This window comes from Sinocyclocheilus grahami, unplaced genomic scaffold, assembly GCF_001515645.1.
Source record: "Sinocyclocheilus grahami isolate Dianchi unplaced genomic scaffold, SAMN03320097.WGS_v1.1 scaffold1093.1, whole genome shotgun sequence".
NCBI classification, from domain to species: domain Eukaryota; kingdom Metazoa; phylum Chordata; class Actinopteri; order Cypriniformes; family Cyprinidae; genus Sinocyclocheilus; species Sinocyclocheilus grahami.
In genome coordinates this window covers 119,017-146,725 of record NW_015506272.1, presented here as the reverse complement: position 1 = coordinate 146,725, position 27,709 = coordinate 119,017, and the positions used below count along the sequence as shown (strand labels likewise).

Here is a 27,709-nt window from a genome sequence, read left to right as displayed (position 1 = left end):
CAGCATCAGTGATTGTTCATTTAATTGTCGGGGGAGAGAAAGAACAGCATGCCCTTTCGTATCTCAAGCCCGTTTTATCCAATTAGCTCATCTGCTATTTGTTGATGAAGTTGTGTGTCAGAAGAGCACAGCGTTGATGGCGTCTGAAGGAAAGGACCTTACAGAGTCCTTCCACCTTAGGTTGTGCATTATTTTGTGCAGAATCTTGTTCTTTAGGGTCATGTTGATTGTGTTTTGCTGATGTTTTGCTGATGAGCTAGTGGACTATTAAAGGAATAGTTTAGCTAAAAATGAAAATGTTTTTGTCATTTACACACCTTTATTTTTAACAACTAACAAAAACTACAATTATTTAAAAAATGGTTTTCATTAATTGAATGAAATATAAATATTAGATTCAAAATGTAAAAAAATGATGTTCTATAAATGAAATAATTAATAAAATGAAATAAAAATACATTTAAAGCTAAATTAAAATAAAACTGAAATAAAAAATAAAAGCAAAATATTCTAAATATTAATAAATACTGTATAAGCTATACTATATAAAACACTATATAAAAATAATCGGTAACACTTTACTTGAAGGGGTGTGCATAAGACTGACATGACTCCTTCATAATCATGACATGACACATGTCATGAATATGAAGGAGGTTTTATGCATGTTTATGACAACTGTCATTCGCTCTGTTATGTCATTTTTAATGCAAATATGACATTATTTGACCTAACCCTACCCTTACCCCTAACCATAGCCCATAACAAAGACATCTCAGACAATGTCATCTTTGCATTAAAAATTACATAACTGAGTGAATGACACTTAATGACAGTTGTCATAAACATGCATAAAAACCCTTCATATTCATGACATGTGTCATGTCATGATTATGTAGGTGTCATGTCAGTCTTATGCACACCCCTTAAAGTAAAGTGTAACCAAATAATCTTTCTTCATTAACCAGAATGTCAGAACTTCTGTTGTCTTAAAAAAAACCCATCATAACTGTAATAAAATGAGTCTGTATATCTCATTCATTGTATTCCAGATCTTCTGAAGTCATACAATAGCTTTGTGTGAGGAACATTATCACTATTTGGTCTTTTCTTCAAACAAAGCTATCACACGGGTTGGAATATAGTGCATGAGTCATATAGGCTGCTTTTATGGTACTTTATGGACCTTAGGATAAATTAAATGTACTATTAAGAGAGAAAATAATATGGTGTAAAAATAACATAAGGGTGGTTTCTTTTTTTGGGTGAACTGTCCCTTTAAGAAGTTATTTTATCTGTCCTCTCTTCTCCAGCAGATCTTGCCAAGATGAATCTTTGAACACCCTTATATAATACAACAAGGATAGGAATAAAATTTTTTGAGTTGCTTGATGCTGACAGAGCATGTGCATTTCTGCCAGTGCTGTGATGCGGTTGAGTGTTGGTTTTTAGAGGCATCATTGTTTAAACTGTTATGTGGGACCATCTGTCAGTGTGGTTTCAAGGTGATTTGTGGGTTCGGGCCATTGGGAAAGATCTCGCTTTGTATTACAGTGCCTTATCATTGATGAAAGGGCACAGATAATGTCTGTCTTACGTGATCTAGTCACAAGTTTTCCAGCATCAATTCAATCCTTGTATTGCAGCAGAAAAATAAATGACTGCTTTAGTGGACAGAAATGTGACCACATGACATTTTTATTGTCATGAGATGACCTGTCAGTCAGCGATTGCACAAACACAGGATAAGGCTGAAGTTCTGACATGTGATGTACAGTTTTTTTTTTTAAACTTTCCACTTTCTGGATCAGGTTTGTGTGCAAACTCTTTTCTTCCTCTCACTGCATGACATTTATTAAAATCTCCTTGTTTGAATGATTCTCTTCATCTTTCTCACTTCATCTGATCCAGTAAAGCTCCTGGAAACAGTGAAATAATAATGAAGGCAGCTAGTCATTGATGTAGTTCAAAAGAATGCTGGGAGCAGGAAGTCTTGTTTTTGGAAGGAACCGTTTTAACAGCACATCTTCTTATCGTCATCCTCGCTGGCTGCCGCCTCCTTGTTCTGCATTATTTAGCGCGAATGTTCTGCTGTGTGATGATGGTGATGCTCACAGATGTCTGGCCTGTTAATGAGACACTTTCTCTGCTGTTCTGTCAAAGGTTGATATGGTTTTGGTAGTTTACTCGCAGAGCAAAAAAAAAAAATTTTTTTTTTTTTTACAATTCAACAACAAATGTTTTATATTTTACTAACCGTCTTTTAGTGCATATTTTTTGGATGATGCAGTGAATTATACTTTATTTAGTGAAAAGTACTTCTAATTGCATTGTTTTCTCTCTTATTTGAAACTTTATGGCCACAAACCAAAAGATATGATTGTTAATAAGACACGAATGGTATGTTTTGTTATGTCAGGGACTAAAATGGCTGCAAATGTGGATTAAAAAAAGGATTTAGAATATAGTTGTTGTTAGCAAGAATCAGCAAATCATCCCAACTATTTAAAAAGGTTTTGAATATTTAAATTAAGCTATTTAAATTTTTTTTTATTATATTAAATGTTGCCTTTGCAACTAACTGAAACAACTTTAACTACTAAAAGTATTGACTGAAATAAAACTAAAATTTAGAAATATCTAAAAAAACACATAATAAAAAGCATGCAACAAACTTGTCAAAAATTTAATTAAAATGAAAAAATTACAGTAAAAAAAAAAAAAAAAAAATCTCTAACTATAATAGTTAATACTAAACACCGGTGCATCCATAGACGGATTCGTCAGACTATATTTTGTTAATTTCAGTTCTGTTGCACTCTCTGCATCCAGTAATGGACTCTGTTGGAGCTCAGATGTCTGATTTGAACTAATGACTCTTATGAACTTATTCTTTTTAATGAGTCACACAAAAAGAGTCACAAAACATCTCTGAATCATTTGTGTATTTAAGCAGCCTGCTGTGACTTGTACACCAGTTTAACTCTGCATTAATGTGTTAAATTCATTAAGTACATCTTGACCTGTTTGGGACATATCCTGCTTTAATTCTTGTATATTTGTTGCTTTCACTTGTATGTGTAACAAAAAAGGTCTTCTGAGCTGATTCGCCTGTCTTTCATGTGTCGTCTTACAGAGGCAGGTTGATTAAGTTCGCTGAGGTTTAAAATTCGGGACACTGATTCCATCATTTCTTTGCTTGCAGCTTCATCCTTAGGAATATTGCTAGTGCGTCAGCATAAGACAGACATAAATCCTGAGAATGCATCTCTGTTCATCACAGCTGTACAATAGTAAGGGGTCTCAGAATAGAGTTTTTTTAAGCAGATGTAGCATCCAGAGATGGCAGCTGCTTCAGCTGTGTCTCAATACAAAATTTTACTCGACAGCAGCAAAGTGGACCGCCTCTGTTAATTATTCACACTGATTTGCAACATGAATAATGCAGCCTCTGGCAGGACCAGGGGCTCCAGTCACTAGCGCTGCACTAACGGCGCGTGAACAAACACAGCTCGAAAGGTGTTGACTCGACAGCAGGAGGTGTCAGAGCAGAACCAAGACCCAGCATCGTCTGCCTTGTCATCACTTCCTGTTTTTGTCTCTCTAATTGGCCATAGCGAGTTATTCGATTTAGTTTTCCCGTTTCCTTTCAGTCATTAGTGCATGTTTTCAAAAGAAACACATCGTAGTGGTATGGTTTCAGCCAATGTAAGGGGTTGGATGCAACCCAGATCAGTTTCAGCATGTGATGCGTCAGTGTGCCAGCTGCTCGGCCGTCAAAATAAATGCCTGTAGACTGCTGCAAAAGCACCTGCAGTTTAATCACACATGCTAAACAGAAAAGCTGTCGGTTGCTCTCCTGCTGATTTACTTTCACATAGACTGACAAGGCCGGTGTGTTTATTCCCCTGTGAATTACACGTTGTGACACAGATGAGGACAGTGTGAGTTTAAAGGGGTGGCTCATTGCGATCAATGTTGCTGTTTGAGCATAAACAATATCTGCAAAGTTACGAAGCTGAAAGTTCAATGCAAACGGAGATGTCGTCTTTTAAAATTCTGTCAGTTTAATGCCTACAAAAGCGGCTGATAGGGACTACATGAAGTTACTTCCCGGGCTTGTGACATAACAAACCCAGATAAACCCCGCCCTCGGGAAAAGGCAGCAAAGGGGGTGAGGCCATGCTGCGCTGCTTTAGAGAAGAGGAAGAGAAAACTAGAGGTGCACGTAAAAATCTATTCATATATAGATTCAGAGGTTCTTAATACTGTTCCTCGCGTCCCCCTGCTCTGCATCTCTCTCTCTCTCTCTCTCTCTCTTTCTCTCTCTCTCTCTCTCTCTCTCTCTATCTCTCTCTCTCTCTATCTCTCTGTCTCTCTCTCTCTCATTCAGCTCAGCTCCAACAGTGAACTTTTCCAATTATACACTTATTTTCACATAGTTATGAGAAGCGTTAAACATGGAGTTTTACGTGCAGTTGCCGTACTGTCTGTATTAAAGCTTTAATCAGGATAAAACCGTATATTAAAAGCTAACATAAGCAGTAGCATTTACAAATAACAGCATATCTAAAAGTATGAGACAACAACAAACAAAAAACATAGGCCTACCATTAAAAGCAGTGCTTGCACAGGTTCTGCACGATCCTCTTCAATAATATCCCCTGCTTCTCAATCGGGCTCAAACTGATAAGGGATATTAACTGCACCGTTGTTTACAATACAACCGGAGCACATGCCGCTGAGGTGAGGGGAGGGACGTTTAGATGCGCACTAGAGGTGGTTTAGCCAATCACAACACACTGGACTAGCTAACCAATCAGAGCCCATCGCCTATTTCTGAGGGAGGGGCTTCATAAAGAAGGAAATGATCAGCACTTTTCTCAGAGAAGGGACAGAGCGGTGTGGAATAAAGGTAAATTATGTGAAAAATAATGTGTTTTTTTTAAAACGAAGCATTAACACATGTTAGACTGCACCCCATAAACACAATCAAGCCTAGAAAAAAACCAGTGAACCACCCCTTTAAAGGTATTTCTACATAAAATTGGATTCAGTGTGTGCAGAGGATTAAAAAAAATCTTCTTTTTGACTCCTACTCAACTCCCACTCTATATGTACCATGATTTTTTTCCTTTTAGAAATGTCTTTTCTTTAAATAATTTTACCTAGAAACTGCTAATTTTGACAAATGATCTGAAAATGTAATTTATGAACCAGTGGGAACTTTTTTGCAAGATGCGAAATACATACCGCCATGTACGTTTTGTGACACATTCAATGTGAAATGACCACTGAGTGGCGCTAAAAGAGTGTTCGTTTTTTTTCCCAGAAACAGATGAACGTACATATGTTTTATGTGACGTCGGTTTTGTTCGTGTCACTCTGATGTGAAATGTCCGTTGAGTGGCACAACTCTAATGCTCCGTGACATTTTAAAATAACGTACCATCTGCACTACACCTAAACCTACCCGACAGTATGAACAAAAGTGAATGTTTTGTTTGTGAATGCAAAGTGTACGTGCGTTGTGCACCCGCATATAGGTGCATATTACTAACGCGCTCTTTAAATAACAAAGAAAAAAATATTGTGCCAGACTTTAGACCAGGTTTGAGTTGGGCTATGGCGCAGTCTATTTTCAGTTCCTCAAAATAGCAACACACCAACAACGCGCCTGAACACACCTCTTTTTTAGACCAGCACACCCATGGGCGCACAAATGGGCGCAAATGCATTTGCTATTTAAAGGGGTCATATGATGTTGCTAAAAAGAACATTATTTTGTGTATTTGGTGTAATCTGCGGTGATTGGTATTACTGCTCCAAAAGCGGCACCTAGTGGCAAAGAATGAATTTGCATTTTCATTCAGACCAACGCAAAAAAACCAACAAGTGGGCGGGCAATATGCTAATGTTTCATGTTGACTTCAACATGAAACGGCTTGGGATTCGTTTTAAAAACGACTTGTTTCAATGATTCGGAGTCAACTCTTTCTTTTGAGAGACAATAACTTTATACATGGTGCACTTTCAGATTTAAAACTTTGCAGGATGTTTTCATTCACTTAGAGCTGTGTTACGCACTGGATGAAAGGTAATTTTCAAAAATCCATAATAGGGGCACTTTAATACCATCATAATGACGCCACGGCTATAGAAACCATAAATAGTACACGGACATGCAGTATAACAGGGCATTGCATCACAGACATGCATCTATTACTAAAGCTAGAAACCCAATTAACACAATTCAACAGTTGCCACACCTGCGCAATGTATCATCTCTAGACCTAACAAAATAACACAAAAACAGTCCACCTGATGTTTGTACAGACATTTATTAACTCAAACGTATTTATACCTTACAGATAACATTGGTATACAAATAAGGCGATTACATGTGCTTTAAAGTTAACCTAACATTTTAACGAGCTCTTATGCCGGGTTCAGACTACACACTATTTTTGTCGGTCACAATAGTCACTGTGTCAGATTACATGATTTTGACTACTAAAATCTTGTCGTGTCGTGGACAAGAAACATTTCTTGGTCAGACTACACGTTGCTTCCCGACCATTCATCGCGTGCCGTCTTTAATGACGCGCGTGATGATATCGAGAAGGCGGAACTAGCGACTGACTTCTGAAAACAAGAGCTGTAAACATTGCTGAAGCGCTTCCGCTATCGTTCGCCAGCATTTTTCTTTCTTTGTTCTGTCGTGGTAGTCCCTCGATGACACATCATACAGGCAGGAGTACTGTTGCCACAGCTCCACAAACCTTTTCTCCATCTCATAATTCCACCTAGCAGCACCATCATCTCTCTTTCATTTCGCCATATTTGAAAACTGTGTATGAAAGAGCTTCTGTGCTGCTATTGGTCAACGTCACCAATGTGATTAAACATGCTAGTCTTTCTGTCGTGATGTCGTGAAGCATCGCAGATGCAGAATCGGTTGTCGTCCAGTATGACACACTACACGAGCTGAAACGATGGAATATTGCGACCCGACACCCATTGTCATTTACAAATCCCCACGACACCCTACATCAAGCAAATTGTGCCAAAATCGGGCTAAAATCGTGTAGTCTGAACCGGGAATTACTGCTTTTTGTCTTCACGAGTCTCCCCGCCGTTCTTCCATCATGCGGCTCGGGAGGAAAATACTAGTAAGCACAACTTTACCGGGAAAGTGATCAAGTAACATTCAAATAATTCATACAAAATGATAAAGAAAAGTGTATACATGTGTTTTAATGTACCCCTAGGACTCTCATCATCACGCCGATGCCAGTTTTTTTCCTCGCCGGTCTGCCCCTGCCAGCGCTGCGGCCGGAGGAAAAGACCAGTTAATACAGCTCAACTCAGGAAACTGAGATATTCTTACGGAAACTTGGTTTTTCATCTTCACGATGAGTCTTTCACAGAGCCAGTGCCGAGGATGTGGTGTGGTTGTTTTTCGCGGTCATTTAGTACTTTAGTATTTAGATTTACAGAAGGCGAATATTTTTCAGAATGCACTGAAAATCTATAATAAAGCACTGTACACAGCATATACGGTAAGAAACCTGAGAAACAGTAATAATACTGTGAAAACAAAAATGATTTACAGTGATGCTTTTTGCTAGCTTTGACTAGGACACTCTCTGACCATCCAATCAAAGGACGAGAAAAAGCTGACGTTATCGTAAGCCTGCTAGATGGCCCTGGTGCTGCTAACTCGAAATCTGATTGGTTAAAGCAATGGTTTCATTGCCATTGATTTTAAGCTACAGACGCCTGTACTGCTGATTCTGAAGGCCTTAGAAAGATTTCTTTGATCCTGGCAACACTATTGCTGAAATATGATTGGATAAAAGCTCTAATGAAAACATACACTACTGGAAGCAGTGCAACCAAGAGAAAAGCTATGAAATGAAGAGAATAGACTATTGGAAATAATTTAATACACATTAATGGAAAATATATTAAAACTAAGTCAGTGATTCTGACGGCCCACCACTGTTGGTATGTATTTCGTGTTTTGCGAAAAAGTTCCCACAGGTACGTTTTTGTCATGAGATCAGGTTGGTATAAAATAAGGGTTTCATAGGGCTGGGCGATATAGCTAAACAATGTAACAATTATATAATGTTTCATATCTTTCTGTATCGATAATTATTGACATAGTTTATAACCTTTTTTTAAAACAAAGAGCAATACAATTTTTTTTTTTAAATTTAACCACTGTATTTTTAAATTAACCCAATTTATTGAGACAAACAACAAATATTTTTTGTTTTAACAATCAAACACAAAATAAAGATACTAATTTCTAATGTTTACAAATATCTAATTTCTAATGTTTTATATGCAGATTAAATAGGTTTTAAGGAAACTTTTGTCTCGTCTCCCGAGGCCATAGCGCATTTAAATTGTCAACTCAAGGAAATAACTGTCTATAAAAACTGTGCATTACGTCTAAATTAACACATAAAAATCAAATATACTGTAATTTCGTAAATTTCATAAACAATTATGAACAAAACAGCATCATGTATTTATGCATTGCTTAATCCAAAGAGCCGAAGTGCCATTCACACAGATTGCATTAAAAAGCTTAAGAGATGCAGTGAAAAGGAATAAACCTCCACAAATTCGTGACGTGTTTTCTAAAAGTTTAAACTGTTTTAACTTTGCATGGCTTTCTATACATCTCTTGTGTGAGACGTGAGTGCAGCAGTCATATTTGTCCGTTTAAAAAAGTGCTGAATATCTGTATCTGTGAAAATCTGTGTGAATGGCTTGGTTTCAGTTTTAACTTAATCAAGATCTTCTCCGCATTGAGCTACTATATTTCTCTATTATAATATTTTGAATGAATAATGCAGCAGTGGCGCGTCTCGTGGGCTAGACTAACAAAACATTAAAATGCAACAACGTCACTTACATCATTATCACTGCATCTTGCGCGCCACTGATGACGCTCCCTGACGCACACCTAACATTCAAATGCAAATGTTTATTTTAAATTCGACTAATATTCATTCTTTATTCACAATCTCCTCTTCACAGGCAGGTACAGCACTCATTTCAGCATGTGTTCATTTTTGTGTGTGCTGTCTGCGTCACTCATAGCACGTGCCTATATCGTGCGCTATATTGAACATTTTTTCTATTGTTATCGAAGAAGGTGTACCGTCGATAAATATCGATACCGTTTTATCACCCAGGCCTAGGGTTGCATTTCATATGTTGTCATTAAATCACTTCATATTTGAATTGACATAATATCGTCAGACTGCCACACCAATGTCTAGCATTGAGATTTGAAAATCCCATATTGGTTCGACATGATACTGCAACTCTTGCATTGAGCTTTTGGCCAGATATAGCCTAGTTGATTGCTTTAGTTGCTGATAGAAACCAATATGTGATGGCTAGCAGTCTATAAATATTCATGAATGACAAACAGTGAAAGAAAAGGTTTGTGACTCTGTTTTTTGTGTCTTGTGGTACTGTCATTGGAGCCTGCATCTGATTAGCATTAGCATTTAGCATAAATACACCTACAGCGATGAAGCTCTCCACAGCGCAGATTTACTGACATAATTGAGTGAGTGAAGCATGATTGTGACTTTTTGAATGAGAGGTTAATTCATAGCCAGTATCTTTCAAGCTGAGGTTGTGATGTCTGTCCTAAGTGTTGAGCTAATGTTAGAGTTTCTTTAAGCACTGAAATTACAAAGCTACGTAGTGCTACATTTAATGCAGATTAGCACACTTTCATTGTTTCATTTAATTAAGATGAACAGACATGCTAACCAAAATCTTTCCACAGCTATTATAGAGCCCTTTAGACTCTAAAAAATGCTGGGTTGTTTCAACCCAATTTTGGGTCAAATATGGACTAACCCAACTGTTGGGTTAAATTTTGGTTACATTTTTAAATTAACTTTTTAACCCAACAGTTGGGTTAGTCCATATCTGACCCAACATTGGGTTGAAACAACCCAGCATTTTTTTAGAGTGAAGACTGTACTTGCTGTACATTTTGCGGATACGTCTTCAAAGAAGTAGGACTAGACCTCTGGTGTTTTGGTCATTTTGAGTGGATTTTATCCACGCCAGTGAATATGTATCGTTAGCTTTCTCCTAACTGAGCAGTTTTGCCACTTTAAAGCTGAAGTCTTTCATGACAGTCTGCCTCTAAGGCAGCAGTGGGATCTGGAGTGTGCCCATCTTTTTTTATGCGCTTGATGCGACTCTACTTTTGTTCTTATAGGATTAGAGCTGCCAGTTAAAGACATGATGCTAAGCCCATTCACATGCTTCCAGCTTTCCTCTTTCTGAGCTGCGTTTGACTACGTGCATTCATGTCGGGTTATTACAATGACAATTTAAGCTGTTTAGAATCGGATATGCACACTGGGGACAGCATTGAGGAAATAATAAATGTCACCAGATCAATGAACGGTTCAGATGTAGCCTGCCTCAATGTAGTGTAATAGGTTTGTTTACACCGTTATACACTGTCTTTACATTGTTGAAAATATTTAGATAATTTAGCTGAAGACCATAACCGTATCCAGTAGACCAGTACTGTTGGGACCAAGCCGGCTGCAGGCGACTGTATATTCAGTTGCTAATGCTAGTGACCTTGTTTTTGTTTGCAAAGACTCCACCTGGTGCTATGTGCTGTTCTACGGATAAAAATACCTTTAAGGGCCGCACTGTCAATAGGGTCTCAAGGACAGTGCGGTGTGAGCACAGTTGGCACGGAGAACACAATGACACATGCTTTTAAATGCCACTGAGTGATCTATAGGTTGGCACGTGCCCTCGTAGTTATACTGCTGACCTGGCTTAACATTGCATGCTGCAGACCTCACATTAACATAGCTGTCTGATCCTAAAGACGTGCCACATTTCCCTTTGTTCTTATTCTTTGCGGTATATTTTTGCAATGCAGACCAGTGATTTCTCTTTTGGATGCAGTACAGAGAATGTTGCCACACTTCTTGAGATAGACAAATAGCAGTAACACCCTCTTTAGAGAGCCACGCATGACCTGACGCTTTGGCTGTCTAGTTGACAAATCGCTTGAGGCTAATTAAAATGTGCAGACCCCTTTTTTTTTTTTTTTTTTTGCTAGCCTGAGTCTGTTTGCTTCCTTTGCTAATTATTTGGATTTTTTGGTCTTGGTGTGCTTCAGTGCACCTGTATAAGCTTTTACTTGCTTATTTATTATGCTTAGTTTATGCATTTTTGTAAAAATTTCACTATGATACACCGTGAAAAATACATGGCTAAGTTTTAAATAAAACAATGATTTTTGGAGTATAAGAAAGTACCATTTCAGGTTTTCTACTTCAAAATTTCACTTTTAATTCAATGTGTTACTTGCCGTTTATTTGTAATTGTTTATGAAATCTACTAGCAATTTCTGAGTGAAAATTATTTCTACACCAGATGTTTTCAGTGTAGTGGATAGTGCCTCTTCTATATATAATATATATGAAAGGTTAAAGCCAAAAATACAAATAATAATGTAATATATGGATCATAATGTATAACGGTTTATTTATGTATTGTATGCAGTTTATGTAAAACTTTGCATGGTCACACAGAACATTAATATAAATAATATAATAAAAAAATCATAATATATGCTATATTACAATCTGATTATATAAACAAATAGAATTTAATCAAACAGATTTGATTAAATATTAAGAATAATACAGAAACATAATTTAATAAATGTAATTTGCAATAAAAACAGTAAAAGTGATTTTTCAAAGTTGTAAATAAAACTGATTATAGGAGTATGTTTTACAAGAAAATTCAGGCTTTTCGAAAATTGTATATTTTAGTTCACTTGCCATTTCTTTGTAAATAATTTAGAAATTTACTTGTAATTTCTGAGTGTACTGTATATTGTTTCTACACCATTTTAAAAAAAAACCCGAAATAGACTCTCTTTATTATGTGTGTGTTGTGCTTGTCTGTGTCTTATAAAACAGTATTGATGAATGGTGCCGAGAGGTCTTCGTTTATCTATTTCACAGACAGACCCTCGCTTCATCATGTGTTTATCATCCTAGGGATCTCGATCATTCCCCACGGCCACAAGCTGCACAACCTTTCCTCTGTCATGGGATCTGAGTCCAATGGGCCCCCTGCCTTCATTTACCAGACCCGTGACAGAAAGAGGTCAGTTTTAGTGCTCAGTCTGGGTCAAGGCTGACCTTCAGGACAGGCACCATGTGTCCTTCTCGGCTAAATGTGCATTGTTGAAGTGATTGTTAAACACCTCATGGCACATGAAAGGGGCTGATCTCCTTAAACGTGTGGATACAGAGCTGACAACTAAATAGCAACATGTGTAGGGGACTGATTCTTTTGCTGACAGAAAAGCCATTTTCAAACATGATTTTTTTGGAAAATAGCACCGTGTGTCAAGTTGCATTATGAGGAAACTATACTATTTATATGGGAAGTTACATGTACATTTTGCTGTGCTGAGCTGGCTTTGTGACCTGATTTTCACTTGCAACATTGATGGGATGTAATGCGATTTGGAAATCTGTCATCGCTTTTTGTGTGTGTTATACTACCGTTCAAAAGTTTTAATATTAAAGGGGTCATATGATGTTGCTAAAAAAGCATTATTTTGTGTATTTGCTGTAATGAAATGTGTTTATTTTCCACATACTGTACATTATTGTTTCTCCTCTATGCCCCGCCTTTCTGAAACGGGTTGATTTTTACAAAGCTCATCGGTCTGAAAAGCGAGGTGTGCTCTGATTGGCCAGCTATCCAGTGCGTTGTGATTGGCCGAATACCAATATTTACTAATTAAGATGTTGTTTATTTATGTGATGGCAAAGCTAAATTTACAGCAGCCCTAACTCCAATTTTCAGTGTCACATGATCCTTTATAAATAATTCTAATATGTTGATTTGCTGTTCAAGAATCATTTAATCAATGTTGAAAACAGCTGCTTAACGTTATTGTGGAAATATGATACATTTCATGAATAGAAAGTTCAAAAGGACAGCTTTTATTTGAAGTAGAAATCTTTTGTGACATTATATAAATGTCTTTACTGTCAATTTTGATCAATTTAATGCATCTGTGCTGAATACAATTTTAATTTATTTTTAAAAAATCTTACAGACTCTAAACTTTTGATTGGTAGTGTATTTATTTGTAAGGTTTATAGATCATGGCGTGAGCTTATAAACATGCAAACAGAAAACTATTGAAATTAACTGAGCTGATGCTATTTTAAAATCAATTATCATGCCTTTATGATTTGATATACCTGTCGATGACACCACTATATCATATTACTCCATTAAAATGTCCCTCTTTATGGTCATCGTAAATGAAGGTCATTGCATTAAAAAGATGTTGATTATGTCTGCCTCGGTCACTTCTTTCTCCTTGGATGCGGTGTCTGGATTTTGATTAAACCATGCAGATACTCAGTAAACCACTCTTGAGTTGTGGTTTGGGACTCTTAAGGCTAGTTACCCAGCCAACGATACAATTCAGCCTAATGCTGGGATGATTGTCCTGATTGGACTGATGGTTTTTAGATGCCACCTGCTCAAGCAGCTAATCCCAGTACTGTTTATTGCTATAGAGGGAAATTATTCACTCTGATCATGTAGATACTTAGACTGCCGGTTGCCATGGTCACAGTGATGCCTTGAGTGGAGTGTGAAGAGCCTCTTGACCCATTCAAGATGCATCGTAATGGGTTACATTCAAGATGTTGGGATACAAAGCTGAAAAGAGGCATTTTAAGTAGAAAAAGCAGCAAAACACTTCAGTTTATTTCTGCAGTCACTGTCTTGGACAGCCAGCATACATGCTATAAGGGAAGATGTGTACAAACAGCTGCAGTGTGCTGGCACTGCACAATGGCATCAGATGGTAAACTATTACCATGTTAAAATAAAAGCATGCTATTTTTACAGGGAGTTGCTTATATTATTTGGTGCTTTGAGCTGCTTTTGCTGATCTCCGGATTTTCTCTTGCAACATTAAAGGAGTAGTTCACCCAAAATGGAAATTATTTAATTACCATTGCTATCAATTGTCATTGACATGTCATTATTTATTCACGCGGTTCCAAACTTTTTCCCGTGGAACTCAAAAACCTTTCAATCTGATATTCTTCTGAAGCTATATAATATTATATCTTACTATATCTACTAGTATTATATTTTACCATAATATAATTGAAATGTATTACAAATACTAATACAAAAATGTATTTAATATTTTATTTGTTATATTATTATACATGTTATATATTATATTAATATGATCATATTATTAAAATATTTTATTATAAATAAAATATTTTATATTTGTTTCTTCTGAATCCATATACTATAGCTTAGCATTAATATTAAAAATTACTTTATTTATTTCAAATGTATAATAAATGTAATACTTTGTTTATTTTAAACACACACACAGTGTTGGGTAAGTTACTCTAATTACTCTCTCTAAAATGTATTGCATTAATTATTACTAATTACTTTCTAATTCCAATATCAGCCTCGACCAGTTAAACAATGTAAGGATAGACATAAAATTGCTCTTTTAATTCTTTCACATAAATCATATAAAATTGCATAAATTATTCTTAAACCAACCAAAGTATTTAAAGGGAAAAGGTTACATTAAAAACACACATTTTGACATTAGATGTTACATTTTGATGTTAAATCCATTATTGTTTTATATGTTTTCCCATGGTCTATAAAGTATTTAATGCAATTAAATCTGAAGTAACTGTTATTAAATTACAGAAAAATCAAGAGTAATCCCTTACTTTACGTTTTTGAGGGAAATTAATTACTTAGTAACACATTATACCCACCACTATATGTATATATGTGTGTGTAAATAATGAACAATATTACTTTTTTTTTGTAAACTATTCCTTTACCACTATGTCTACTATGTTTCCAGTGCAAAAAATTGTCTCTCCACATTGAAGTGAAAATACATAAAGAGACACAATAACAATCAGTCAGAACATATTTGATAATTAATATAGAATTATATTGAGCATTATTTTGAACTTATATTTGTCCAGACTGACAAAAAGTCCTGTGGCTTGTCATGGTTAGAAACCTATTTGGAAAAGACAGGGTCTCAGTTGTCACTTCTCTGTTGCTCTGTATGTTCGTATTTGCTGCATTATATCTGAGTTTCTTTTGTGGTGTGTGCAGAACACATGAAATAGGCTGTACAGGTAGAGTCTCATGGCTTTGTTCATTGAGTTTTGTAAAGGTTTTAGTCAAGGCTGCTGTTGTTTGCATAACTCACCGGTTTCATCACTGCTTCTCTACCTGGTCTCAGCGGTATTTGTCTCTCAGCTTGTTACCACGGCACCCGCTGACTCCCACGAGAGTTGCGTAACCATTGAAAGCTGAGTAACCTGGGCTTCACATATTGTGTTTGACCAATCACAAAACACAATGGTCCCTTTGTAACAAAGCACTCTGGGAGGAAGTAGTCGCAATGCTGAAAGAGAGGACAAACTGTGTGCAAAAACCTTGTGGCGTTTAACTCTGAACCTGGCATCTGTTGGAAAATTGTGCCAGAGGCTCAGCCTTTTGTTAAAAAAAAAAAAAATGTAGTGGTGGTTGTTGAAGTGGTAATTCCTCCAGATTCTCAGATCACCCTTTTGCTGTGTGTGTGTGTAAAGAGTGCCCACGATGTGTGAATGATTCAGACCCAGCATCAAGACTGTTTGGTTATTATGGCAATAGTAAAATTTATGCTCTTGGTTTTTTTTTTTTCATGCCAATATTGATTTTTTTAATAGTATGCTATAAAAAGCATAACTGTTATATCTGATGGAACCGAAAAACAGTTAATGTATAATCAATAACCGCAAGCACTTTGACTTTTTACTGCTTTTTTTTTTTTATAATGCTTCCACTCAAATTTTGTTGGATGTTGCTAATGCTGAATTATGCTAATCTTACATATCATTATAAAATGTTCTTTTAGTGTTATTTATATAATATTATATAATGAATTTATTAATATTAATACATTTTCGTTTATATTTGAGTAGTTTTGTTATGCGCCTTTGTCATTTTTATTAGTTTTTGTTTAATATTTATATTTATCCATTTTGCTTTTTAGTAATTTTAGAACTTACACTTTTTCAGTTTTTTATTAATTTATATTAAAGTTCTGCACTGTTAAAAATAAACAAATAAATGATACTAATAATAAATCTACCAGGAGATAATCCATTCATTTTGCTGACATTTTTGTTAAAAACTCAAAACGCAAAAATTCTAAATGTAGGTAAAACGCCAATAAACAAACAAACAATTGAATAAATAAATAAATAATCAAATGGAAAATTCCTTCATTTTAATACAGTACAGATGAATTTAAATTGGCAAAAAGGTTTTTAATAGTTTTAGTTGACAGCAACAATGTCAGTCAGAGCACAAAAGAGAAAGACAATGCTCACTTACGGTATGTTTGTTCATTCATTCAGTTTTTGAATAAACTTAACTATATGTTAATTTCAACATTTAATTAGGATTTTATCATATGCACAACTGATGAAAAATAGCAAAGAATGACTTTACTTCTCACACGTAAGTATATTAGTTCAAAACATTTCCTTCTCATTGTGCATTTAGAGCAAACTTGTAGTGGTCTCATTATGAACTCCTGGCAGAGAGAGAAAATAAAGGAGTGAAAACTCCTCATGGGGACACTAGGACTGAAGAAATGGGGTTCTGCACATTCTTTCCATGTTGAATTTAGTAATATTTGAGTGGGGAAAAAAGAAAGCCAGTGTTCTGGTAGAGCTTGATTCCAGCCAGTAGAGGCGTTAAGAGGAGCAGAAAGAGCTGGACACGAATCCAGCCTGACTTCTAGTGGAGGATTTGTGTAGTGCACCTCAGCCAGAAGGTCCTTTGTCATTGTCACAGTCTTATTGTTCTTTTTGTGCTGGCTAAAGCAAGGATCACTATTACTGATGCTCATATTTAGGGTTATGGATTTGGACAAACCATTAAGCATTACATTTAGCATGTAACATGTGCCACACTGTTTGAGCTACAGATATGATTATGAATGATGCCTGAAATGATTTGGCTTTGTTGAAGTGAGATGTGCTATTGCGTTTCTAAGCAGTCAGACTCGGTACACCATAGACTCAAAACAACTTAGCAATTACAATTTTACAATAATAATGTTTGAAATAATTGTAATAAACTGTACTTTGCACTCATTTAGTAATAAATTGTTAAATTAATATATAGATTAAATAAGATACCGTGGGCATATGTCTTTTTCAATTCTAATTTTTTATAGCCTTATAATACAATTGTATACTAAAAGTATTGTATTAATATACAACATTTTAATAAGCTCTTCTGTGCACTCATTTAGTAATAAAATTACTAAATAAGTAGATAAAAAGACCTTTGGGCATGTGTCTTTATATTCTTATTTTATATAGTCTTATATTTCTTTAATACAAGAACATAATTGTTTTTATACGCAAAAAATATTTAAGAATTTCCCAAAAAAATTAATAAACTAAATCTAAATATTTTTTCTATTATTCTTTTTTTCTCGTTATTTATGTTTGGTTGTATTTTTTTATTTGGCTTATTTGATTTTTAGATTTTATATTGTTAAATAATAACAAGAATGATGATTTATTATATTATTTATTTATATTATTCATATTTATATATTTTTTTTATTTAGATATTTCTTCGTAATTTCCCCAACACTTCATGCAGTGTACTGCTTTTAACAGCAGGTGGTGTTACAAAACATAATTTAAGCAATTTTTTTGTTCTGCCTCTTTTGAGATGGAGGTCACCATTAGATTCCAGTGCAGTTTGTCCATGTGACCTTGCTCTCTGTAACCTTTGTATAAGTGTACATTTAGGGTCACCCGCCCTCTTACAAACATAGAGCCTACAAGACGGTATTTAAGATGCTTTGTTGTTTTTACCTTAGAGTCAATACTTGACTTTCATCTGGTCTGGATCTGCATCTCAACATATTTACTAACATATGACCGAAACTACTACCTGTTCTGTTCTGGTCCAATCTCACCTGACATTTGTTTTCTCTTTCTTTCACTTTAACTCTTATTTATCAAGTAATCCTGTAGTCTTAATAGCAAAACAAGGAGGCAGAGGTTTACTTGTACTATATCAGAAGGCAAATGTTTGGCGAGCTGTGTGTTTGCATTTGTGTTCCTTGTCACACAGGGTCTCTCAGTTCATAATCAAGTGCGTCTGTGCGCGAACACAGACCCTCTTTTGTCCTCCTCGCTATCCCAGCATGCCTTTGTGAGCACAAAGGCGGCCCAGTTCTGGCGTCAGTGATGTTGTGTGTGTGGAAGGGGACAGGGCCCGCTGTATGCTCAGCCTCAGATACATGATCACTGTGATGGGTTTGTCTGAAGAACCACTTATAGCTCAAGCAAGACGCTCTCTGGTGAAGGGACCTGAGACTCTTTGTTTAGTAGTGTCTTGCCAAGCCTGTTTGATAAATGATATTTCATATTAAAAACTGGTTTGAACTGGGCCATAGTAATGGATCCAAGAGAAAAGCATCATAAGGTCAGACGTAACTTTTAATTGCTTTAATCACAAATAAACTTACCGGTCAATCAGAATATATAGTATACTTTTTATATTATTAGCATTATTCATTTATTATTATTTGCTATAGTAAAAGGACATTTAAATGTTGCTTAACCGTATTTTAAAGAGAAATTAAATTTCTGTTCTGTAACTGCATTTCTCCATGTGTTTCAGCAGTGAATTTTTCTGTAGCACTCTTTTCAGTGTGATATCAATGTCTTGTCCTTTGCTGAGAATTCTGGGAGAGCGTGTGCTTTTAGAGAGGAATAGACTTTGATCTTTTCTCTTTCTTTCTCTTCTTACCTGCAGGACCTGGAGATCGTTTATTCCTACTTGCATGGAATGGAGGCGCTGTCCAATCTTCGGGAACACCAGCTGAGGTAACACTGAAGGAAGGATTTGATAAATGGATGGAAAAAATGCACAAATGTTTTTGAGGTCAAGCGGGTGGTGGATGGTGGGTTATGCATACAGATGCGTGAAAGACAGTTTTGCTGTGTTTGGGTTTATTCATTATTTTATTTTATGACAAAACTAGTAAAGATATGTGTTGTTTTATAATTTGAACAATTATTTTTACTTTTGGAGTGCCATTTTTAGTTATGTTTTTCTCTAGTGTAAATGTATTACACATTTTATATGATTTATTATTTTATTTTATGTTGCACAAAGTCAGATTGTATATATGTATATAATTTTTTATAGATATATATATATAGATATATATTTTTAAATATATTTTAAGATGTTAAAATATTTTTTATAATTTGTGAACAATTATTTTTTACATTATTTTTATTTTTATAACAATGTCGGACTGCTATTTTTAGTTATGTTATCCAATATTGTCAATATTTTATCAGTTCTTTCTATTTTTTTTTTTTGCAAATTGAAAATTCTGAACAAAATGAAAATTCTGTCATTAATTACTCGCCCTCATGTCTTTCCAAACCCAAAAGAACTGTGTTCATCTTCAGAACACAAATTGTTTGATAAAATCCGAGATCATTCTGGCCCTCCATAGACAGCAATGCAACTACTACGCACAAGGCCCAGAAAGGTAGTAAGGACATTGTTAAAATAGTCCATGTGACATCAACTGTTAGTGGTTCAACCATAATTTTATGAAGCTACGAGAATACTTTTTGTGTGCAAAGAAAACAAAAGACTTTATTCAACAATTTCTTCTCTTCCATGTCAGAACGCCGGCTCCTGCGTCAGCAGAATCACACTCATGCATCGTGATACTCTCGTTAATGGTGGTGGAGACTAACAGAAGAGAAGAAATTGTTGAATAAAGTCATTACTTTTAGTGCACAAAGAAAAATTGCAGTTGAACCACTGATGTCACATGGACTATTTTAACAATGTTCTTACTACCTTTCTGGGCCTTGTACGTGGCAGTTGCATTGCTGTCTATGCAGGTCAGAAAGCTCTTGGATTTCATCAAAAATATCAAAATTTGTGTTCTGAAGATGAACAAAGGTCTTACAGGTTTGGAATGACATGAGGGTGAGTAATTAATGAACAATAAGATATCTCAGATTATTAATGGGGTTAATGATTTTAGTTTTGGCTTAAGGTATTTGCATTGTCGTCTGAACTCTTAAATCGACCTTAGAATGACCTTCTCAAGGATTTCACGTCATTATGTTTATACACACGTGGATGTGAAAATTGGGGGGAAAATACTTAGCTACTTGACCACAGTGTTCTAGAACGTTCCAAACCCTACCTGACCCCTCCAAATCCCCTTCATTGGTCCGTACACATTTTCAGGAATGTGTCAGATGGACTTGGTTGACTTTCTACCCCCCAACTGAGCTGAACTTTAAGGAATATCTTTTGAAGAATGTTTTTGTCTTTTGGAATGTTTTGTTCTGTGGCGATACATCCGAGTTTGCTTAAACAGCACTTCTGACATAAATCGACACTGAAATATGTCATGCACAAACCGAGTTTGGTTTGGTCCTTGCTGTTCTTAATAACAGGCAGCCTGTATTGTTTTTCTTATCGAACACAGTGCCAACCAGACCTGAATACCCACAAGACTTTTCGTCCTGAAATCCATTTTGGTTTCACAACACGATATTTCATAATTGCAGACAAAAATATGAGGTTGATTGCTTCTTTTGGAACCATTAAGTTTGGATATGTCACTGATTTATGGTTCTCTCTCTCTCTCTCTCTCTTGTCCTCTTTTTTCAGGATAATGTGTGAAACCGTCCGCTACGAACGACATGAAGCCAACGAAGTGCTCTATTAGTAAGTAACAACCATGTTTTCCATCCAATATCCTTTTGTTTAAAGCCATTATGCTTCTTTAAGCCTTTATAGAATGTACAATGCATAACCACAAATAATCTTCAAAGATCGTGCCACTCCAGAAGCGATGATAAATATAGCCCGCTTTTGAGAAGACTTATCAAATTACAAAGGTGAGATGTGAACTCGCTGAAGCAAAAGTGTTATATTCAGCGCTGCATGAGCCTTCTGTTGTGTTATAATGAGTATCCTAGTAGCTGAAAATGGCATTATGAGGAATACAGGGTTTCTGGGTGATATACACACACAGCTATTGATCTGCAACATCTAAGACACACTGACCCACTTTAGATTCGCCCTTCATCTGGCATGTGTGTTTTTAAAAAGTCCTTGCTTGTATCCTCTCGATGCTGTTTGAAGTTTATGCTGACTTTGTCTGATGCCAAACACTTCTTGCTTTTTTGGTCCTGTAGCCCAACACACACATGCTCAAACACATATATATTCCCTTAGGTGGACCCAGACACTCCCCTCCAATTTCACACTCTATTTTCTTTTCTCCTGGAGGAAGATGAAGTGTGCGCTTCCCTCTGCGGGTCACTATCCCTTGTCCATAATGGGGAGCGTCTCATTTACTCATGGTCTCTGATAGCATCTAGTCTTTTGTGCCTGTGTAAGAGCGGAGTTGCTGCCAAATTAGGTCACTTTTGGGTCAGTTGATGAAATATATGGTGTTCCATGGAAATGGGCATATTAAATTAAAGTAGATTATTCTTCAAAACTCTTAAGTTTAAAATGTTAAAATGTAAAAAATTTTTTTAATTTTTTTACGATTTTTAACACAAACCGTTGCAGTCTGTCAGTCTTATAATGGAGGTGAATGGGAATCATGGCTTTGAGAGTAAAAAAAAACATACACAAACAAAACCAAATTAAACCCTGCAGCTCGTGACGATACATTGATGTGTAAAGACACAAAACGATCGGTCTGTGCAAGAAACTGAACGGCGCGTCCTCCTGAGCACATTCTCAACAGCAGGCGTGTGAGGCGTCTTCTTCTTCTTGCTTATATTAGAATTATCAATGTTGGCAACAGTTGTGCTGCCAAATATTTTTTTGGGGAAACTGTGATACTTTTTCAGGATTCTTTGATGAATAAAAAGTTAAAAAGAACAGCATTTATTCAAAATATAAGTCTATATCTATATATCATGGGCGTTCCCTCCGAGGAGTGATATGTGTGTGTGTTTGTGTAAATATACGTGTGAGAGAAAAACATGGACAGTTATTATTCCCTGAATCTTTGCTGTTGCATATTAATTCTCAAAATGTATATGGTGAAATTAGATGCATTTCAGCAATTTTGGGCAAATGTCAACAGATAACATTGGTTCCTGCATGTTTTGGGACCATTGACGTCAAACGTGACACTTTCAGAACTCAATACAGTGTGAATATAGTACAATTCCAGTCTAAATTGACAATTTGAAGAAATTATAAAAAGGGCTCAGAAATCCCTGACTTTCTGTTGTAGAGAAAATTGAATGTATGAACACTTTGAGCAAACTGATATTAGACCAGAGAGCAAACTTGCAGGCTGTACGGATGAGTAAAGTGCTCAACTAAAATAAGAAAGAAAAAGAAAAATTACTTTTTTGGTGCACTAACAAAAAAAAAGTAGACCCTAGGGAAAATGTAAAAGAAAAAAAAAACAATTCAGAAATATATAGCAACAGTTTTCAACTAAAAGACCTCTGTGTGACTTAATTATTGTTCTTTGTGGGTTTGTGTCTTGAATTAGACAACAATTTGGCAAAACAAATGCAGATTACCTGTTCATTTTAAAGGCTCTATCTGATTGGCTGTAGCAAGTTGCACACAACTAAAAGTCAGACCTCGTACGGCATCCTGCTGTTCATTGGCTGCAGGGTGGAGATGACAAAAACTTTCTTTTGGAATGCAAGTTTGACTGACTTGTCTAATAGGCAAATGCCAATATTTTTGGTTCATCTAACAGTTGTGGATTTGTATAACTGTGTGAGTTAGTCCTCTGTTTTAGGTGGTTGTTTTCATCTATACACTTTCAAAACTCCCAGTGGCAGACTATTTAAGGACTAACACTCCACTGAGTCTGCTACACCAGCCTTGACGCTGTTCCTCAGCGACTCACTCCACTGTTTTTTCTATTAGACAGCCTGCTGCTTTAAAGCTCGGCACTAATAATAATCTTCAGACTTGTGTGCTGCTGCTGCTGATTTCCCTCAGGAACAAACCACTCCCACCGCAACAGCCTCTGAACCACTAGTGCCAGATACACAAACATCATGCTTTCCGACATGCTATAAAGGCATGCTTTTTATGGTTTATTTTTGAGCAGGTTGGAAGGACAATAATATCACACTGGGGTTTCTAAAAATATTCGTGATAAAAGTTTTAATGTTGTTACTGAGGCACATTGATTTCTGCTTTCTGTAAATAATATTGAAGCAGTGTTTAAATTTGTGAAACAAGTTGAAAACCTCAGGGGACTTTGCTCAGGGACTTTTTTTCATGTTCATGCTAATTATGCTCTTAAACAAGAATTAGATATTCACATAAATGAAGACGTAATTATTCTATTTTAGTGGATGATTGATATAGATTTTTCTGTGATTTATATCAGAGTGGTCAATATAGTACCAATTTTGTATTTTTTTTTATACAATACTTTTTTTCACTACTACACAATTTCTTTAATTGCTTTAATGTCAGCATTAGGGTTCGATTTCACAATAGTTATCACAATACTAGGGTGTAACGATACACGTTACTGTTCGGTATGAGGCTTTCGTTTCGGTACGCATTACAAACCGAACAATTAATTGGACTAATCCTATTACATTTGGAAAATAAAAGAGCTTAAAGTGTGTGAAATATAATGTTCTCAGTGCCACTGTGCTCAACAAGGCAGTCCAAACGAGGTAACTGTCCAGTGGTGTAGCGGACGGACACACAGGGCACACACTGTGAAAGGCCCCGCGATAACCTCCCCTTGCTGGGTTGCATCGAAACACGATGATCTTGTATGACGATAGCCAGAGATATTATCAAAAACATCAGTTATTGGCAATATTAGGAGTATTTGGCATTTCCAATTAATGCGGCCTGCTACATTCGTATTTGTATTAGGCCTATTATTATTATAAAGTTACTTTTATTATTAAATTAAAATTACAATTAATTTGCCCCGCATTATTAATGCATAACTGACGCGCTGCGAGGATAACAAAATATTAGGCTATTTACACCTCAATTAAAATAGTTTTTTTAAAAACAGGTCTATTATACAATGAATTATAGGCCTGTATTAATATTATTAATATTAATAAAATATTAACACAGTCCAATAAAAATCAATGAAATAAAAAGCTTTAGCCTATTTCAAGCACCGACTCAAAAACAACCTGTTTAACACAAAATAAGTTTCTTCTCATTTGTTTTTCACTATGTACGGGCCACAAGAGAAATAAATTAAAACCGTTAGCTATATACCGTTATCAGCATATGTTGAAGTAGATTCGTCACTCGTCGTATCTGAGAGAATATGTGGTGTGAGATGCTGAAAGCTCCGTCATTACTCCGTCATTCCGTTTTTACCGTCACTTTCTGCATAATGAATTGACTGAGAATAAGACGTTCACCGGCATAGCACGTAAGCCAATGCTTATGTGATGTCCATTGGCTCGCCTTCATGGTTTAAAACAGAGATATTTCCAACATTGCGATGTATGCAATTACCCCCCCCCCCGTATTGAAAACGTACCGAACCGTGACACCACTGTATCGTATCAAACCAAATCGTGAATTTTGTGAACCGTTACACCCCTACACAATACATATGTTGTTACATTATATGTTGCAACATATATTGTTACATACGCAGCAAATCAGCATATTACATTTTAAAATATGCTCATATAGCTCATAAGTTACTTTAAATTGTAATAATATTTAACAATATTACTTGTTTTACTGCATTTATCAAATAAATGCAGTCTTGGTGAGCATACAAGACTTCACCAGAAACATGAAAAATAAATCGTAGGTATTCCAAACTTTTGAACGGTACTGTTTACATATAAACACAACCCCCCCCAAATAAAAAAAAAAATTAAAAAAAAAATAATAGTAAATAAAAATACAATTAAACATTGTAATGACAGAAAACATGTATTATCTGTTGAAAATCATGATGATAAATAATAATTATGATAATAAATACTAGTTATATTTACCATATAACTAATATTTCTTATTGTAGAACTGCACCGTCTCAGTGAGATTTATAGGAAGATGGCTTTGAGTTAATCTGTGTTGTCACACTCTGGTAAGGCTGCTGTCATCCTGCCCATCTCTGCTTTGAACAGCCTCAATAGAAATAAAACCCTACAAAAGCCTTTTATGTGTGCAAGAATAGCTGTTGACTTTGAGTACTCAGGCAACATTCACATAAAAGTGTGTCTGTATGTGAGTGTGTGCATGCAGGAGTGCTGCTCTGTAGTTGCATGGGTGATCCATCATTCTCCACCCTGGCCTGATGCATGCATACACTCACTCTCACACTCTCACACGCTCTCTCTCACACACACACACGCACACGCACACACATACACACACATACACACACAGACAGACAGACAGACAGAAACAGCTCAGCAGAAGGGTTCTCTCCTACAGTCATGGCCACCAGCTGGTATAGAGAAGGTTTCCCTCTCCCCATCACTCTCTCTCTGTATTCCTGCTGGGACTCCCATCAGAGATGCCGCTGGGCACAAACACACAGCTCAGACCAGAAATGCAGGCACATCAACACGGATAGAACCACAGTTGTGTCTTTGCTTGATTTAAATGCACATTTAAGATTATTTTTAATTTTGTCAATTTTTGCAATGATAAAACTTTCATAATACCACTCATTAAATTTTACATTTACATTTAGTCATTTAGCAGATGCTTTTATCCAAAGCGACTTACAAATCAGGACAATGGAAGCAATCAAAATCAACAAAAGAGCAATGATATGAATGTGCTATAACAAGTCTCAGTTAGCTTAATGCAGTACACATAGCAAGTTATTTTTTTTAAAATATATATATAATAAATAAAAAGAAAACCAATATAATAAAAAAAGAATAGAGCAAGCTAGTGTTAGAGGCCTTTTTTTGCTTTTGTTAATTGTATGATAAATAAAAAGAAAACAAATAGAATACAAAAAGATTAGAGAAGATTGTGTTAGTTGTTTTTTTTTTAGTAGGTAGTAAATAAATAGTACTAAGTAGTCAGTAAATAAATAGAGTGCAAGTCTAAAAGGGGCAAGTTTTATTTTTATTTTGATAAAGGATAGAATTAGAATAGAGAGTGCTAGAGTTAGAGGGTCAAATAAAGATGGAAGAGATGTGTTTTTAGCCAATTCTTGAAGATGGTTAAGGACTCAGCTGCTCGGACTGAGTTGGTCAGGTCATTCCACCAGGAGGGAACAGTTAATGTAAAAGTCTGTAAAAGTGATTTTGTGCCTCTTTGGGATGGCATAGTAAAGCAACATTTACTTGCAGAATGCAAGCTTCTAGAGGGCACATAATTCTGAAGTAATGAATTTAGTAGGGATGCACCGATATGAAAATTTTGACCGATAACCGATTACTCTTTATTTTTGAAAGCCGATAACCGATATGTTGGCCGATAAATCTATATCCAAATTGTTATATACTTTTTGAGAGCCTGATTACAAAAAAGGTCTCATCATTAAAAGCCACATCCCAAACACTTCAACATAAGCAGCCTAGTTTGAACGGTGTACGTTTTAAAAATATTTTTACTCTCCCATTACCAAATTTAGTCATAAAAAAGTCTTACAAATAAATAAAATAATGCATAAATAATGCAAACAAGTCACTGGACATCATTACACGTGTAAAGAATCAAAATGAATGCGCCATAGATCAATAAAACGGAATAGCCTCTGCACGGACAATAATTAAATGATTTTAATTACTAAACCATACTGTTGATGAAAATAATAAGAGAACAATACAAGTGGTTGTTGTTATTAATAATATATCAATGATTTTGAAAAAGTAACAAATTAATACCACTGTTTAAAATGGCAGCCGTTGAGCTGCGCGTGCTGAAGCTGAAGAGCTGAATGAACATGGTAAACTGAAGCGTTTTGCTGGCAGCTTATTTAACTCAAGGAAATGCATCCTGAGATTAATATTAATACAACATAAACATAATATTACAACTTAAATATGTACAAAATGACGCAGTTATTGCGTGCTATAGTCAGAATGTGTGATCCTGTTGTGGATGCGCTCTTCCCATAACAATGTGCTGAAACACAGCAACTAAAGCCAAAGAATTCACAACGTTGTATTATAATTCTCATTAGAATGTTATATACACGACATTCCCAATCATAGTTATTAATGTTGTGCACTGCTGTTTAAGCTGCGTGCGCTGAGCTAAAGATGATCACCGGTAAACTGAAGCGCTCTTTTTAACTTAACCAAACGCATTCTATATGAGATAAATCAGATATACATCAAATAAACACAATATTACAACGTACAATTGCACAAAAGGCTGCAAACGACAATGCGCATCTGAAGTGTCTCTGAAGGAAATAATGCATTATTTATCGGCTTTAAGATATCGGCCAAATTTTCTTATCAGGCCGATACCGATAACAGGAAAAATGAGCATTTATCGGCCGATACCGATATGGTGGCCGATATATCGTGCATCCCTA

At 35.7% G+C, this 27,709-nt stretch overlaps 1 protein-coding gene across 9 annotated transcripts in view; it reads left to right on the top strand.

Annotated features, from left to right (window-relative positions):
• Window positions 1–27,709, top strand: part of rapgef2b (Rap guanine nucleotide exchange factor 2b) — a 136,142-nt gene that overhangs the window by 16,067 nt on the left and 92,366 nt on the right. For all 9 annotated transcript variants that reach the window (XM_016252224.1, XM_016252222.1, XM_016252216.1 and 6 more), the window contains exons 2-3: window positions 18,967–19,037; window positions 20,866–20,922. In XM_016252224.1, coding sequence (XP_016107710.1) covers window positions 18,967–19,037; window positions 20,866–20,922 — 128 coding nt within the window. The remainder of the gene's footprint in view (window positions 1–18,966; window positions 19,038–20,865; window positions 20,923–27,709) is intronic.